This window comes from Protopterus annectens, chromosome 12.part0 (genome assembly GCF_019279795.1).
Source record: "Protopterus annectens isolate FY-2018-M chromosome 12.part0, PAN1.0, whole genome shotgun sequence".
Taxonomy (NCBI): Eukaryota; Metazoa; Chordata; order Ceratodontiformes; family Protopteridae; genus Protopterus; species Protopterus annectens.
Window position 1 is genome coordinate 974,808,154 of NC_056746.1, and position 18,012 is coordinate 974,826,165.

The following is an 18,012-nucleotide window of genomic DNA, read 5'->3' on the forward strand; positions in this document are numbered from 1 at the left end:
TCGTTCTGTCAAGGAATTTTAGACCTCAGCACAGTCTTGGCACCACCTCCCTTTCATTTTAGGCAGCTTTAGTATCTTCCCATCTGTTAGTAATACTGCAACAGCGAGCCAAGGACGGATGTGGTACATCTGTTAAACTATAATGATAGCGGTCTGATCACTGTAGCAATAATGCATCCCTCTGTCCTTTCCCCTTTTCTGTTGTCTTTCTCTTCTCCACCCTTTAATGTGTTTTTTCTTCTGTTTTTATACGTAGTTAACCTTTGTTTAAGTTAGTTCTGTGGCAAGGCAGTCCTGAGGTAATTATTGCCCATACATACCTTATGTGCCTCCTAGCCCTCATGCTTCTGTCATACGTGAGACATATGGCTCGAGAGGAATGTGCTAAGGCTTTGGTATGCTGCCCAGATGTATGGCGGTCCCTGCAGGATCTCATCTGTGAGTAATACTGCAACAGTTATAAGTTAGACCTGTTATGTGAAGTTCTGTCCCAGTTGTACTTTGTGTACCATTTAGCATTCTGGGGAAATAAACTTGATCATCCATCTGGAGGAAAGCAGTACTTAGGCTCATGGCATCAGCACTTAGTATCAGTTTTTTAATGTCCTGGCATAGTGTCAGTTTTTTAATGTCCTGGCATCCGCACTCATCACCATCATTTAGGTGACATCCTATTAGGCAGGCACTGTTGCAGACATTGATATTTAACACCAAAAAAAAAAAAAAAAAAACCTTAGCTTTGAGCATCCCCTCTCCCCAGTGACCAGAATGTTAATTTCTTTAGTAAATCTTTTGGTGGATGTAGCACTCCAAACAGTTTTGGTACAGACTTCCCCATGAAATTTATCATACTTGCGGCCTGACATAGCTCTCTTACTTAGGTTGGACCTTTTAGTTCTGCTGTGACTCTGACCTTCCTTGCTTGTCTGTTTTCACCAGCACTTACGCTGGCCCAAAACATTGTTTCTGGCTTACTAAAATGAACTTTTCTTTAGCATAAGACCTGAATTTTCAATGATTAGGAGTAGTACCTCGAATCTTGCATCATTTATTTCAAGATCATACTTTTTTAGTACACTTGTTAACAAGGTACCACCTGGACATGTATGTGTCCTTTTAAAGGGGTTACCCAGAAACACTGTCTGGTTAAGTGACTTGCTCAGAGTAGCACAGTAGGCAAATGAAAGGGGAAAAGCTCAGACACTGTAGCTTGGGTACAGGAAACAGCTCAACCGTTCAGTGTCTTAATCCTGTATGCTAGCTGTCGGACGTTGTACATCATCCATGATGAGCACTACCTTCGTGTCCTTTCAATAGATTTTATTTTTGTTTTAGCACTGTTCACTGTTGACCCTTTTCAGCCATGACCAAAGCTCAGAGTTGAAAATACTTTCTAATCAAAATTATATATAGAATGAGTACTTGGCCAAGTTTAGAACATGATGGTAAAATTTAGTAAAGAAGTGCATTGAGGAAAAGTCAAATATAAAATGCAAGCTGGGAAATGCATCAAATACAGTACAATCATGCGTATTGCACATGTATATGAATTTATGTAAGATAACACAGTAGGAGGCTGAGACTTTTCTTAAAGGAGCCCTGTTATTCATGATAAAGGACCGTAAGTTACCTAACCATGGTCATGGTGGCATTTGCAGGTAGATTCAGTAAAGAGATGCTGTTTGTGCATTTTTAATGGTTTCTAGATTTTTGATGTCAGTAGGCCGGTGGTAGTAGGTCCCTGTCTAGAGAGGGCTGTCACCTACAGCAGTTTTGAATGGAGGACTTGCTAGAGAGAAAGTGTTGTCTTGTACATTTGAGTACACAAGGCTTGTCTTGTAAAGGTAGTTTCACTCTTAAAGGGGGAGGTGACTGTCTATTAGAACCTTCTAAATTAGAGGACTTAGTGCTCCATTGACCCACTTTTCCTTTGAGAGTCCCTTGGAATTTTTTTTAACAAATCATAATGGTGCATATGGGGGTCTGCTAATGGGATGAATCTGCAGATTTTGTTCTCAGCAGAATTACTCATTTCACACTGAGATATTTCTAGTACTGAAGTCTATTGAAATCCTTCATTTAAAGGAGTAGCCCTAGCTTTTGACAGTATCCCTAGGAGGTACCTGCCATGACTCAAAGTATCTAATGTAGAGAACATTAGCAGCAATGAGCATGGGTCCATTATCCTCAATGACTGGTAGAATTAACCCTTACCCTCATGAATGCATTATTTAACTTTTAAATTCACCCTTGCATTGCCTCTTTCATAACTGGTAGTAAAGAGGCATACCATTCACTGGGTTCGATGTACGCTGAGTCACACTAAATGCTTGCATACAGTGGTTTTGCCTCCTTGTTTTAGAGAACTTTGGAAATCTTACCCTTCTGTATGCTTTGTTTACTGGCTTACAGTTGGGCAGACCAACCTCTCCAAACGCCTAGACATTAATTTAATTTGCTCTGGCAACTGGTTAGACTTTCCAGTATTTGGATCCAAAACTCAGACTTGTGTCCCTCCCACTCGGTCATTAGTAGGAATTTTCCTGTGCAGTTAAGTTTGGCTGCAGTCCTACTTATTTCCATTTCATTCAACTAGGAGCCCTTTTTTAACATCATATGTCATTAAAGTTACTGTAATGTAATCGATGTACCGGGAGTTTTCCTTGCCAGCTTGATTCAGTAGCTGAGCCCAGGAAAAGTGCTGTTTAAACATGATCTATGATGATATTTCAGTGGTTATTTTGTGCCGCATTATTTTTACACAGCAAAATGTTTCACATTTCTTATACTTGCCTTGTGCAGCATTCTGTGATCTAGTACATTAGTTGCATCACATGCATTTGCAAAGGTTGCATTAGCTCTGCTTTTCATGTGCACATTTGCTTTTGACCATATTACCTCACTCATTTAAGTATACTTAACATTTTTTGTTTCCTTGGAAAGACCATTCAGATTGCTAATGTTCGCGTTCATCTAACTTTTGAGACACTATATCAGCCAGTCAAATCACTCTGTTCATCTTTCATTTGGTTGAACTCTCAATATCTAGACTGTTCATATAAGCTGCTGACACAAAAGCTTCAAGTGACTTGCCCTTAAAGTGAACATATTTGCATATATTTTGGTCACTGTGATGGCAGGGTATGGTTTATCATGTAGCACTTTAGACCTCAAAAATGATCTGTAAATAGTTTCCACTTCACTGTTTTGCCAATATTTCATGCTATTTGAAAGCTTGTGAACCTCTGCCTCCATGTTGGACAGGTAAATGGCTTGGCAATGTTAAATGGTTTTGGAGGACTGAAGCTTGGGTGAGGGGGGAACTGGTAACCAAGATAACTAGTCTGTTGGGGGGGGGGGGTAACTGCTAGATGCGAGCTAGGCCTGATCATTATGAAGCTCTCCAGCAGGGTTGGCAAGACATGAATGGAGGAAATGAATGAGGGAGGGTCCTGGAGTCTTGCTGAAGTGTGTGGAACTGCTTGAAGCATGCCTCTTAACTGTCCTTGACTTTTATATTTGTGTACCAGCAAGTCCAACACGATCCAAGTCCCTTTTCAGCTGAGGCTTTAAGAGGAAAGCTCCCCAGTGAGCATGAACAGTGCATAAAATATTAACACTTTAAATCTGTTTTAAATTTTGCTCTGTCCCTCATAAAATGTTTTTTTTTTTTTTTTTTAAATGAATGAGGATTATAATCTGCCAATGACTGTTATTACAGTTTAATAGTTTTGAGAATACGTGTTGATGTAAAACCTGTTTTTATTAACTTGAACAACTACGGGAAAACATTTTAAAAAAGATATATTTTATAACTTTTCCTTAACTCATTACAAACATTTTAAAAAGATATATTTTATAACTTTTCCTTAACTCATTACAAACCTGTATGTACCAGATAGTAGTCACTAGTAATTTTATTCAGTCTGCTACCTGACTGACCTCCTAGGGGCAGACATCCTGATGAGTTTGTTTCTTTCTAAAGTAAAGTCTTCCCTGTGATACACTGAGTCCACTGTTTCTGAGATTGCTGGGCTGTGATATGATAGTTCCATTCACTTAGAATGGAAGAAAACAGAACAGCAGCTAACTGAGAGGCCTCAGTAAAAGTATAATTTACTGGTATGCATTGCCTCTTGCATATGTGTTTTCTGCTGATGTTACACATTCTGTGAAAAAAAGCTTACAGAACTAGCAGCTCATTGCTGAGAAAACAAACTTTTTTTAAGCATTCAACTTTGATCTGCTTCTGTTCCTTCTCAAGTTACTCCTCCCATATTCCCACCCTCAGACAGCAAGAGTTTCACATTTCCTGCCCTGCTAATTTGGATGACGTACACATCAGAGTTGCTTTCAGTCAGCCTGGTGTGCCTTTAAAACTGTTCCCTCACCTCTCTCCTTATTGCTTTCATCTGAATAGCACTTTCACAGTAAGTCAAGCTACGAATATGCTGTTAGTACTCCTTAATGTAAAGGTGTCTTAAGTGAATTAGAGCGCAAGTAAAACTGTTATCAGATTTTTGACTTTGTCTCCTCCCACCATTATTTTTGGCTTTGTCCAGTATCTTTGAGCAGAGAAGTTGAGGTATGGCTAGAAGTGTGGCACTTCGAGGGGAAGAGGTTTGATTTTGTTTCTCTTTTTCCAGAAGTGAGGAAAGTGGGCATGTTGTGTAAGTGTACTACTGAATGTTTTGCTAACCAGGAAACGTGATCTGGGTCTGAAGAACCTTTTCAGCAGTGTAGGCAAGGACAAATGATAAATTTGAAAACGTTGGACCTAGGTAATGTGTTTATGGCCTCAATGTCCTTTAAATACAAGTGTAGCTTGATGTTCTTCGTGTTTCACTGTTGCAGTCATCTGTGGGTTATCCCTGCTGTGGTAGCCCTCGGCTGGCCCGAATACCAGAGTCTGTTTTTCTGCATCAGCTGCTGTCTCTTGCTGCCTGACATCAGTGCTATAAAGAAAGGCAGCCAACACCATTACATTAGTCTTTATTGCCGTTGAGCCCGTAGCAGAAGCTGTTCGCAAGTGTGCCGGTCGGTTGCTACCAGAGTTTGAATTGCAGCTGAAAACATCTAAAGCCAAGTACCCCGTAGGGGATCCTTTTTTCTTGCACTAACCAATGTCCGAAAAAGTTAACAATCATCTCGCCTGTGGAAAGCAAATACCACACAGAGACTTCATTCATACTGCGTCACTTGTTAAGGCCCAGACCACGATGTTCCCCGTTGCCGGTTCTGTGCCCTCTTTAATGTGGGAACCATTCATCATAGAGCTCTTATAGCCAGGTATTTTCTTCAGTCTTCGCATTCCAAAATGGTGTCCATCAGCCAACAATCCGTAGACATTCCAAAAAAAGTAAGGATAAAAATACAGACCACACAGGGCTAAGCTTTCCAACAACTCTACCGCAGGTCGTCAGTTCTCCAGAATTCAGTGAGGTGACTGCAGCCCCTGATGCCCGATTCGATACCTTCACAGGCCTCTGATGAGACCCTTTCGGAGTCCGGTATGCCACAGAAATCTTTGTCTTCCCAGCCTTTGTCTCTGCCTTGGTTGGGTCTGGAGCTACAGCTCAGGCACCGGCTTCCGAGGAGGTTTTTCGCACTACCGAATTTAGAGAAAAACCCAACGTTCTCAGACTACGGTTTCTCTCAGACCAATGGACACACTTAGGCCTAGAAGCAAGGCCACTCCTAGGAAAACTACTACTAGCCACCATTTTACTCCTGCTCCACCACCCTAATCTCAAATGCTTAAAATGGTGGAGGATCTTATCACCCGTATCGGGGGTAATCAGGCCACAACTTCTAAAAGGAAGTGACCTTTCTCCTGAAGTACTGACATAACAGGATTCTGAGGAGTCTGATTTTTCAGATTTTGAAGAGGAGCAAGAACCTCTGAATGCTTATGAGGATTCAGATGCAGAGGCATCCATCCCTTCTGCCTCCCCACCAGAAGATCTTTCCTTTGGGGAAACTCTTCACACCCTCAGGGAACATTTCCACTGGGAATCCCAGGACTTCCCTCAGTCTAAGAAAAGACCAAGAGTTTCTAGACCTGCCCCATCACAGACCCCTGGCCATCCCTCCAATCTTACAGGTGGTTGATGTCTTCCATGAATCCAGCTTCTTCTGATGCCCTCCCACTTGCTCCCAGAAAGCCTGAATGGTATTAGAGTACCTCATTCTCAGAAATACCTGTACAGAAATCCTGCTGCAGACCAGGGGGTCATTACACAGGGACCACAAGGAACTAAGGCTAGTTCTGTAAAGAATCCTATTCCTTCTGGCAAGGACTCCAGAGCTCTGGATAGGGTAAAAAATATACACCTCTGCAACCTTAGCTATCTGAACACTCAACTGTCAGTTCCACATGTTAAAATATGAACAACACACTTTGGAACTATTAAAACAAAAGATTTCAACCTTTCCTGACTGTGCCAATTCGAAAGAGTTTACAGATTTACTGCACTCTACTTGTCAAGTGGCTAAACATTCATTACACTGTGGATATGACTCCCTAGAAGCCTCAAGCAGTGTCAGGATCTGTCCTTAGGAGACATGCATGGTTGAAGGAACAACCCTCCTCCCTGATCATGTCAAATCTAAATTACTTGATGCATCCTTGGATAAGGTCTGTTTGGAGTAAAAGCAGAAGAGGTGCTTAAAATGATGGAAGACGAAGCAAAATCTATGCCAACAGTAAAAGATTTCCTTCAGGTACAACCTCCTAGGTTAAGCAGGAATTTTCCCTCAGAACACTGATCCTTTCCTGCACCTAGCAGACCAGGGCAAGTTAAGCCTCGCAGGGACAGACCACCCAGACTTCTATACCAGGGACAGCAGAGAACCAAACAGTGGTCTCTACTCCAAAGGCAGGGAGTTCTAATCTATCCCTCTATGGCAAAAACTCTCAATGACTCCCTCTTCCCCCCTCTGCCCTTTTCTCATTCATCAAAAGCTAGAAGGAAGGCTCTCCCTCTGCAAAGAAAATTGACTTTCTGTAACAAAGGACCAGTGGGTCTTAGAGAAATTTTTCAAAGATGCAAATTGTCCAACGAACTCCAAATTCTAAGAGGGTACCCAGACTTACCTCCCAATCAGTGGGCAGAGGCATTGAAACAAGTCCAAACTCTCATATCCCAAGGGGCAGTAGAACCTGTCCCTTCAGATCAAACTGGCAAAGGCTTTTATTTCAGACTGTTCCTTGTTCCCAGAAAAGAGGGTACTTGGTGCCCTATCTTGGATCTATCCATTCTGAACACCTTCCTGGTGGACCCCAAATTCAAAATGCTAACTTTGCAGCATCTGCTTCCTATGCTGACAAAAAATGCCTGGTTAGTTGCACTGGATCTAAAAGATGCCTACCTCCGCATCTCCCCCCATAAGGGAATCCTACAGGAATTCCTTCGCTTCAGAGCAGGCTCACAACACAGTTCTTTGAGCTACCCTTCGGCTTATCTACTGCTCCCAGGGTATTCACCAAATGCTTAGCCCCGGCCATAGCCTTTTGCAGACAGAAAAATGTGCAGATTTACCCTTGTCTGGATGACTGCTTCATTCAGGCAGATTGCAAAGAAGAGCTTCTCAAGGGCCTCCTCTTTGTCAAAACCCTCCTAACCTCTTTAGGGTATACCATCAACGAGAAGAAATCAAAGCAAGCACCCTCCAGGAAGATCATTTTCTTGGGAGCGTTGCTGGACACGGCATCCCAAATGGCCTTCCTATCCCCAGAAAAGCAGAGCTTCCTGCCTCTCTAGTTTACCCAGCTGGCATCCAGATGTCACCTCACTACGAGGAAGTTCCTGTAAGCCTTGAGATACATAGCATCTTGCATCCTAATTCCTCTGGCCAGGTTTCACATGAGAACTTCAGTGGTACCAAAAGCACCTTTGGTGTCAGCACTCTCAACCTCTAGAGAGCACTCTCCCTCTGATCCCCCTGTATAAGGGCTGAGTTTCTCTGGTGGACAGGGGCCTGTGCCCAGAACAAGGGTCTTTCCTTCACCCTCCGCCCAACCGGGCAGACCATTATGACCGACACCTCAGACATACCTTGGGGTGCTCACCTAGAAGGCAGTTGCACCCAAGGTCTTTGGGATTCCCAGGACCTTCCCTTGCACATCAACCAGAAGGAAATGGCAGTACAAAAGGTTCTGACATCCTTCAAACCCCATCTCAAGCCAGGGGTTCTCCTTATCGAAACAGACAACACCAAAGTAATGTGGTACATCAGCAAACTGGGAAGGACACAATATTGCCCTCTGTGCAGGCTAGCCATAAACCTCTGGCTGGCTTCTTACATGGGACTACACCTACCAGGGATCAGCAGCACCCTGGCAGACCACTTAAGCAGAAACTTACTGGACCCCCACGAATAGCAGTTCAACAGAAAAAATGTTTTTACAAATCACTCTGGTGTGGGGGACTCCACCACCAGCTGAAACAATTCTGTGCCAGGGAGCATCACCACCTAGCGTGGAAGGTGGATACCTTGACCTTCCCCTGGAACACCCTATTTGTGTATGCATTCCCTCCTCTCCCTCTTATTCCAAAGGTACTGGTCAGAATAAGGGAGGAGAGACCAAAGGCCATCCTCATTGCTCCAGACAACATTGGTACCCCTTACTGCACAACCTGATGTTACAGCCTCCCAGGTAGCTTCCCCTTATCTCAGACCTCTTAACTCTGGTCGGGGGGGGGGGTGCAAATGCTGCACCCAGACTTGCAGACTCCCAAACTATCAGCATGGCTAATACTCTAAAGGCAAACAAGGGGCCCCTGTTAAGCAAACAGTCCTAGACATTATCAGAGGCCAGAAGGCCCAGTACCAGAAAATCTTATGCAGGAAAATGGAAAAGATTCTGCTCCTGGAAGCAGTCTAGAGAGGGCAATACCTCTCAACCTTCCATCCCTCTTATCCTGGACTTACCTAGCGGAGCTACTTAATAGTGGCCTCTCCTTCTCTATTAAAATCCATGCCTCAACCATTTCAGATCATTTTGATGAAGAACAGCCCCTGTGCTTCCATCCTTTGATTAAGCAGTTCCTCAGAGGGGCTTCTAATATCCGACCTCCCAGAAGGCCACCCAGTCCAGCCTGGGACCCTGAGTTATGTTTTGGAAAAACTTAACTTTACCACCCTTCGAACCTGCTGCTTCAGCAGAACTAAGATTCCTCTCCAGGAAGACTGCTTTTCTCCTAGCTATCACCTCAGCCAGAAGGGTTTCAGAACTTCTGGCACTGATGGCCATTGAGCCCTTCATAATCTTCCATGCAGACCGGGTCTCCCTGAGGACTGATCCCTCCTTTTATGACCAAGGTGGTATCTAATGCATCTCTCAACCAAGCCATAAATCTACCCACCTTCTTGCCTAACCCTCAAAACAAGGTGGAATGAATTCTGCACTCACTAGATGTGCACAGATGGCTTCGATACTATCTGGACCGTACTAAACCCATCAGGAAAACAGACCAACTACTTGTCAGCTTTGCCCCATGGGCAGAGGGGAAGCCCATTTCCAAATGAACCATTTCCAAATGCATATCACACTGTATCCATTTCTGCTACAGATTGCATGGGAACCCGCCCCAAGTCTATTCAAACTCATTCCACTAGAGCAGCCTCCACTTCCACAGCATTTCTCAGAGCAGTTCCCACCAGGGATATCTTGGAAGATGGCACCTGGCTTCTGGCTATACCATTACCAAGCATTATCACCTACCTCTATTTTCTAAGGCTAGGGCACATTTTGCCTCTGCAGTTCATTCAGGGCATGCTGACCCATTCCTAGGTCTCTTAATCCTAACACCCCTCTCCTCTGCTTTGGGAATCCTCCCATAGGTGATGACTGCAACAGTGAAACACAAAGAACATAGTACAGTTGTGTACACTTACCATAAATGTAGATGTTAGAGTGTATTCTCTGTTGCAGTACTGGTTTCCCACCCTCCTTCCCCCTTGCATCCCCTTTCTTTAGGGAGACTTACATTTCTAATGGTGGCTTTTAGCCACCAGGACCACTTTACCATATTTACTTGGGCCTCTGACTGGTTAGGGCAAGAAAAACTGATGTAATGGCATCGACTGTCTTCCTTTATAGCACTGATGACCTGATGTCAGGCACCAAGCGACAGCAGCCGATGCAGAAAACATTGAGTCTGGTATTCGGGCTGGCCGAGGGCTACCACAGCAGGGATAACCCACAGGTGATGACTGCAACAGTGAATAAACTCTAACATCTACATTTATGGTAAGTGTACACAACTGTACTTTCTTGATGCTACATTTGCTCTAGGACATTGATGTAGATGAAGTGTACTGACTGAGAGAACCCAATCTTTTTCAAGGAGTGGGAACTCTTAGGACCTTCCAGCAAATATAACCTTCCCATCCCCTTAGCGTTTTGAAGAAATTTGACTTGCTAATATGCTTTGTGTCTCCAGGTAGTTTGTGATGAACATGGATCTAGAGGATATGGATTTGTTCACTTTGAGACCCAGGAGGCAGCAACACGGGCGATACAAACCATGAATGGAATGCTTCTGAATGACCGCAAAGTGTAAGCATGTACAATAGTAGTCCTTATGGTTTCTAAACTGTGAACTGTGTAGAATTTAAACAGCAAATTTATCTAAATGGTAATGTGTAGCATGGGGGTACTGTTTTTATGCTTGAAATTTAAGGATTTTTGCAATGGTATTGATTTATATTTATGAAATTTAAGTAGTGGTCTAACTGGAGTTAAGAGTAATATAACACTGTCCTTTGTTTAGTGACATGCACACTTACTGTATGGTATTTTGCGGGCAATATGTGTTTAAGCTATGTTATCTCTTGTTCTAACTAAACCTTTTTTTTTTCCAGGTATGATCTAGGCAAATTCAGAATATTCTACATTGCACATGTTCCTTTCCATGCTATTGGAAAAAAGTTGACTGGTTCTGTTCCTTTTCTTTCAATGTCTTTGCTGAACAAGTGCTTCCAAGTCCTTATGGGTGATTTTGCTGGGCAAGTAGTACTTGGTGGTTCTTGTGGGTTGGCAAACACTGCATTCCTGTCTTATACTTTAAAGCTTATATTGTCCCTTAGCCTATCTACCTGCTAAATTACATAGAGATTTGCTTAGTTTCCCCAGTTTTGATCCCTGATAAGGGCTTAGTATACCATTGTCCTGTGCATGAACTCCAAATATAGTACTTTTTTTTTCTAATTTGTTCCTGATTTTGTACCCCCTAAACCCAGACACTACACTAAATGTAGTGCTTGGCCTGTCCTGTCTCCAGTGGGTGCCTGGTTTGATGGTATGTTGGACCTAAAATGTGCTGACATTGAAAAAACATGCATTCATTTTTAGACCTGTGACTAGTCTCCTTAGTCTGTCATCTAGATGAAGGACAGAGAAAAAAGTAGCAAGCAGCTTGCTACAGCAAATGCCATAAATCACTGAAGCAAGTGCTTCAGTTCTGAAAGTAAATTCATTTATTTCCAAACCAGCATTCAGAAATGCTGCAAGAGGCAGTGTATGCAATCAGTGAGGCCCTAGGGTTTAACATATCTCCTATACCCAACTAAGAAGTTGGGGTTTGGACCAATACATCTCCATCCCTGAGTTTACAGAATCATAGCATGGAACTGTTACAACTAAGGACGGGGTCCAAAATCATATGTTACTACATTTGTGCTCCTGGGGACTGCAAGCATAGAATCTGCATTCTAGGGAAATGTCCTGTTTAGCACTTTTTCATGTTAAATAAATCCAGGTGTAGATCTGTTCCAAAAGTAATTCCTTACTGCTGTGACATGTTTAACAGACATTCTCACTTTCATGCAATAAAAGGGTAACTGTGCGGACATGAGTGCATAGTTTTTACATGATGGAGACTGAAGATACTCCATGTTGCTAAATGCAATAGAATGCAAGCAATTAGGCCATTTTGTTACTTGCCCATCTTTCTCAATTATAAATTGTGTTCGGACTGCCCACAAATGCCTGCACTACTGCACAGGTGCATACATACATATATTTCAAGCATCGGCATTCATGCCCTTCTAGCTTGACACTACAGGAAAACAGCTGTTCCTATACTAAGTGCCCAGGCGGTACTTAAAAATATCTAAACTAGTGGTTGCTTTAATGTAATTTGGTAGTCTGTTCCTGCATCAGTTACTCTGAGAATCAGTTAGTACACATCACTTCTATAGAATCTTCTACATAGGTTGTCTGATTCTCTGCTACTTTTTGATAACCCCAAATATTTCCAGAGGTAGTTCGCTAAATGCTGTATATACCTGAATAAGGTCTCCACTTAATACGAGAAGACTGTACAAGTTCAGATATTTTAGTCTTTCATATCTTAAATTTTCACATCCATGGATGCCTTGGTATATTTCCACTGTATTCTTTCCAGTTCACTCATGCTTGATTTCTTATAAGGTTTCCATACTGTTATTCCATACTCAAGTTTGGATCTTTTGTAAATAAGAGTGGCTTCATAATTTCTAATTTTCTGGACTTTATAAATTTTTTTATACAGCCTATAGTTCTATTACTATCATTAAACAATTGGCTGATGTGATTAGAAAAACTTAAACCTGGATCTTCCCATATATCCAAGTCCTTAAATTAATCTGTAGGTTTAATCACTGTGTCTGTATTAAATATTAATCTTTCAATTTGTCTCCCAAATCTCATATGCTTAGTTTTTTATGTATTTATTAGCATATTCTCCTGTGTCCAAATGGTCAATTTAGTGAAGTTCTGTTGCAGACATGCCTCATCTGTAATGCATGCAATTTTTACCCATTTGAAATCATCTAGATACAAACCTTGGAACACCTCAGTTGAAAAAGATGCATCTGAAAAATACAGTCTAAAGTATGGGCTTAGGTCAGAGCCCTGTGGGACGCTGTAAAAATTTTATCAGTCCAATTGCTATATACTTGCCATGTCCTATTTGTAAGTCATGCAGCTATTCATCTTATCAATAGTACATCAGTACTCTTGATAAGAGTAGTTCTAATGTATTGATTAGTGTTTTGTGTATGACCCCATCAAGTGCTGAAGTTAAATCTATATACATTACATCAGAGCACAAATTTTCATTCATAGCTGTTGCTATCTTATAGCACACTTACAGGTGGTAATGGATCTATTTTCAACAAAAGTATGCTAATGTGTGGTTTCAAGTCCAAACCTTTCTAATTCTGGCAATAACTTGTACATTATTACCTTCATTATTTTTCCACAACATGAAAGTAGACTTGAGAGGTCTGTACGACTCAGGGTTTGTCCTACTCCTCTTTTCATTAGACAGGTTTAATAAGTGCATGTCTCCAGTCTTGAGGAATCTCCTATTTATGCAGCCTAATAAGTAGATATGGTAGACTGCGGTGGTGGTGCTGCGGTAGAGTTGTCGCCTCATAGCAAGACGTCCCGTTAGATTCTCAGCTAGAGCGTCTTCTGTGTGGAGGCATACGTGAATGGGGCGTGCCTTCATTGAAGGTTCTGCGTCAGGACTGGTAACCCGGTACATAATAATCCACTACCAATCATTAGCGGACCGGAGTTCCGCTGTGGCGACCCCTAACCGGGAAAAGCCGAAAGAAACAAACTAAGTGGATATGGTATTATAAGTTCTTGCTGAAGTGTTTTTGGGTCGTCATTACTAATTCCATCTCCTCCTTGTGCTCTGTTTGGATCCAGTTTGTGGTTTTTTTTTTTTTTTTCAAAATCTGATTTGATTTCTGTATCTGAGATTATCTGGATGTCACTAGGACAACTTATCACCCCATTTGAGGAGCCAACCTGTTTTGTATAAGACTTTGCAAGTATATCTATCATCTGTTTGATAAATTTTAGAATCTACAGTTTATCAGTCTGTATATCTTTACTCCCTTCCATATCTTGTATATCTATAAAATGGTTTCCCGTTACACTCAATATCTTTATATAAATTTTCTTCAAAATGTTCTTGTTTCACACTATACTTTGTCCATCTTGTTTATTTCAGTTGTCAGGGTTGTAGTTTGACATCTTTCCATTTCTTGTACATTTTCTCACCTCAAGTGTCTTATGGAAATCCTCCTGCTCTTGTGTGCCTAGGTCCTAATGTTAAAACATTTTTTTAATTTTTTTTAATTTTTTACATTCAAACAATTTCTCTTTCAAAACTTTCCAAATTCAGTTTTTTCCATTGAATGCCTTACTCCATTTACTTTTGCATACTGATTGTTTTGCTTCCATATAATCTGTAATCTTCTGTGCATGGGTTTAGATTTCTGTTTGGCAGAATTGTCTAGCAACAAATTAATTATAACACCAAGATCAGTGCACATCAATGATGGTAAAGATTGATATGAAGTAACAGTAATTTCTTTAGGAACACAAACGACGTCTAGTATGTTTCATTCCCCTGAAAAGGTTTTTTTTTTTTTTTTACGGTGAATCATTTCCTTAGTAATGTTGCTGAATCAATAATATTCCAGTCTTTTTTTCTGGTAAATTTAGGTCCACAGCCACCACTGTCCTTCCCTATTGTGTTTCATGCAAGAACTGTATGAATTTCTGTAGGTCATCAGCACTTGACTTTGGTCTGTACACTCGAACAGTTTTAATATGTTCCAGGGTCATCTTTGTCACAGTTACACAATCTACAGTATTGGTGTCATCACTGAACGTGTAATAATCACAGGTCTCAACCATCTTTAATCCTTATAACACCTGCACCTGATTTGTTAGAATGTTTAAGTAAAAACATTTGTACCCTGACAGAGTTGGTTTCCAGTTGCAGTTTAACCGTTTCACAAAACCGTAACCTCAGTCTTCTAGGAATGTAGCAAATTTTCCAATAATGCTAGGAGCATTAAAGTTTTAACAACCATCAGAGACCCATCAAATGTTTGCTATCTGTGAGCTGTTAAATTTTCAACCTGGCAAAAATTCTGCCATGTTTGTCAAATACTGAAAAAATTCGTTCCTGATCTTGACCAGTACATGCCATACTGTCTGAGCACATTTGATCCCAAATTTAGGCTCAGATACTCTACACGTTTCCATTTTTTTTTTTTTTCAAACCAGAGATTTTTTTTCATGTAGGTATTTACCCAAAAAAAAATTTCTTTCAGTGACATGACTCTCCTTTTTTTAGTGATTTGTGAAAAGTGTATCCTAACATTTGTACAAGCTATGCTATGTCAGAGGGCTTGTAAGCTCCCTACTAAGAGTCCTTGAGGGATGAGATCATTTGTACCGACATGAATAAAATCAGGTCTGTATTTGCATTAAGGCATTCTAAGGTCTGCTTTATATCCTCTGTTTATGTTCCTAGCAGCATAACACTATTTAATGTTCATTATCTTTGCAAATATAAGTGTCCGTTCCTATAAATGTAGCTTCTCCATTTACAAGAATATCTTTTTGACAAGATCTGAAGAATCTTCAACTTTCTAATTCGGTAATATCTGCTCTATCAAGTGTTAGAAAGGAATCCTCATCACCATTCATTTTAGTAATCCCACAGTTTATATTGTTACATTTGCAATTATGCAATTCTCATCCAGCTGGCTTTGTACCTCCACAGTTTGAGAGGTGTTGTCACATTCTGTCTTTATCCTCTTTCTTACAGTAATGATTCTCAGTCTTCCCATGTTCGGTTTTGATTTCTTCCTTTTCACCTGCCCCTTGCCTCTTGTTTATCTTCTGTTTTGGAAAAGTGATGCCTTTTTAAAGGTTTTCTCATAGAAAAATGTTATTCCCTATAATGTGTGTTGTAATTTAGCTTCCTTTCTTTTTTTTCCCTTCTATACACTGTGAATTGTCAGATTGCTGAATACTTGCATCCAGAATATGCCAGTCCTGTCAGTGGCATTATCTTGCTGCCCAGGAGTTCAGTAATCTTTACAGACCATGCACGTCATTTCTTAAATGTTATATTTGTTATTTGCCTAGCATCATTGTATCTCACCAGTCCAATAATATATATAACTGTTCTCTAAGCAGTGCCAATTGCACATGTGCAATCATCTGTAGTAAGCGTAGATTTACTAATAATGGTAAGCAAATCATCTAGCTTTTGGCATGAACAAATATCACCAGTGGTATCTGGTATTACCTTTAAATATACATATAGTTTATTATACTGCACAAGATATTTGTGCTTTAGCAAATCATTTAAGTAATCCATAATCAGCTGCAAATGAAAAAGAACATTTATATGAAGAAAATAATCCAAATCGGTTACCACAGATCTGAAAGAACTTTAACTCCAACTTCTAAGAGAAAATTCTCTCAAACTGTACACAACTAAAGTAAATTAACTGCAGTAAAGGTGTTGCTCTGACCATACAATTTGTGAAAATCACTCAAGTTGGAATTCCTTTACATCGTGTGTGTGCGCACAGTAGCTTATGCTGACTATTGCTCATGGTCGCATAGCAAAGATCAATAAATCACAAAGCAAAATGGGATTGTTTAAATAAGCTCTGGATTGTCCTGTCTGCAGGCTGAATTTATAGGTGACTAGGCCCCTTGGGATGGCTAGAGTTTGCCTGTCTAAAACCTATCACTTTCTCACAACTAACAGTGAAAATTAAAGGTAAAATAAAATAGTGTAAATTGGTAATCTTTTCCATATATCAGCTGCTCTCTGAAAAGTTGCATGATGATTCAGCAGTGCAAGCTGGTAGTTTGCTTTTAATTTCTTGTACTTTTTATTACTCTATTGCCTTTTTCTGTTTTGCATGCTGTGATTTGTTTTCTTTACACTGTTTTGCTTGTATTCTGATTTTAATTGCATATTAAAACTTGAAAAAGAGATCACAGCTGTCTTTTTTGTAGGTCACAGAAATTTTTCCCACACTGTTACTGTTGTGTTCTTAAACACCACTGTTTTTCTAGTTGCCTATCCGTTATGTTAATTTGACCGTATATCTCCTTCCCTGTCTCCTTTCACTGGCTGGAGTGAGTAAGTACAAAAGTATTTTGTGAAATCACTTCCAGTCAACTATTTAAATTTATTGGGCATCCCACTGTTTTCCGTAATTCTAGAAAACAAAAGTGCCCACCCCCTTTCAATCTATCTTGCTCTTTTAAAAATAGTGGCTCTCTAGACAGCTAAAACTTAAGCTACCCACTTTCATATCTAACTGCTTAGTGCACACTGCAGTGTTTGGGATCAACTGTTTTTTTTTTTTCATCTTACCCTTAAAACATCTATTGCAAGACCTCCAGTTACTGGAGAACCCACATTCTGCCTTTCAGTAGTCATCTAGGCATTAGTGCTTCTGTTTTCTCCTGGTGAGAGGAGTACAGGGACATTATTTCCTGGAGACTGCTGAACACCAGAAAGCCTATGCTTATATTCTGGTCCTGGTGAGAGAAGGAGCAGAGTGCATTGATTCCTGTTTCTGGTTGGAAATAGTCTGTGCTTAACTTTTCTCACTGGTCTGGTTGCTATTCAAGGCATCTACCAGAAAAAAAAACACTACAAGCCTATAAACCCTTGCATCCTCTGGAACAAGACTGTGCATCACCAATCAGAATGTGGCCTGCTGCTCTTGGGACTGGTGCTAACATTTTGCTTCTGGTGAGAGAAGAAGCAATGGAGCATTGCACCCCAACAGAGTGAAAATGTGGTGAGACCAGCATTAGTAGTAGCCAGGCAGTAGTCATTTATGCGACTCCCCTCTTTTCATCATTTTTGACTAGCTAATTTTTTTTCTGCAAGTACTGCTTGAAAGTGTTTGGCAGTGCTGTGTACAGACTCTTGACGCCTTGTGACATTTTTCCTATAAAATCACATTTGAAATTTCTCTAATACCTAGTTGCACACAGGACAACTAGTTTGCAGTGACCAGCACTGTCCACATAGTTGCAAATCGGATACTCCTAACAGTGACTGATATTCACTCCAGCTGTCTAATCAATAAAAAAGGTCTGTTGCCATGGATATGAAAACTTTCCTACTGTCTTAGTTACTGGCTTGGTGGATATGGGCATCCTGAGGCAAT

The 18,012-nt window shown here is 40.8% G+C and overlaps 1 protein-coding gene across 1 annotated transcript in view; it reads left to right on the top strand.

The window, feature by feature from the left end:
• Window positions 1-18,012, top strand: part of LOC122816237 (embryonic polyadenylate-binding protein-like) — a 457,099-nt gene that overhangs the window by 142,241 nt on the left and 296,846 nt on the right. Inside the window, exon 4 of the mRNA XM_044088980.1 lies at window positions 10,449-10,564. Coding sequence (XP_043944915.1) covers window positions 10,449-10,564 — 116 coding nt within the window. The remainder of the gene's footprint in view (window positions 1-10,448; window positions 10,565-18,012) is intronic.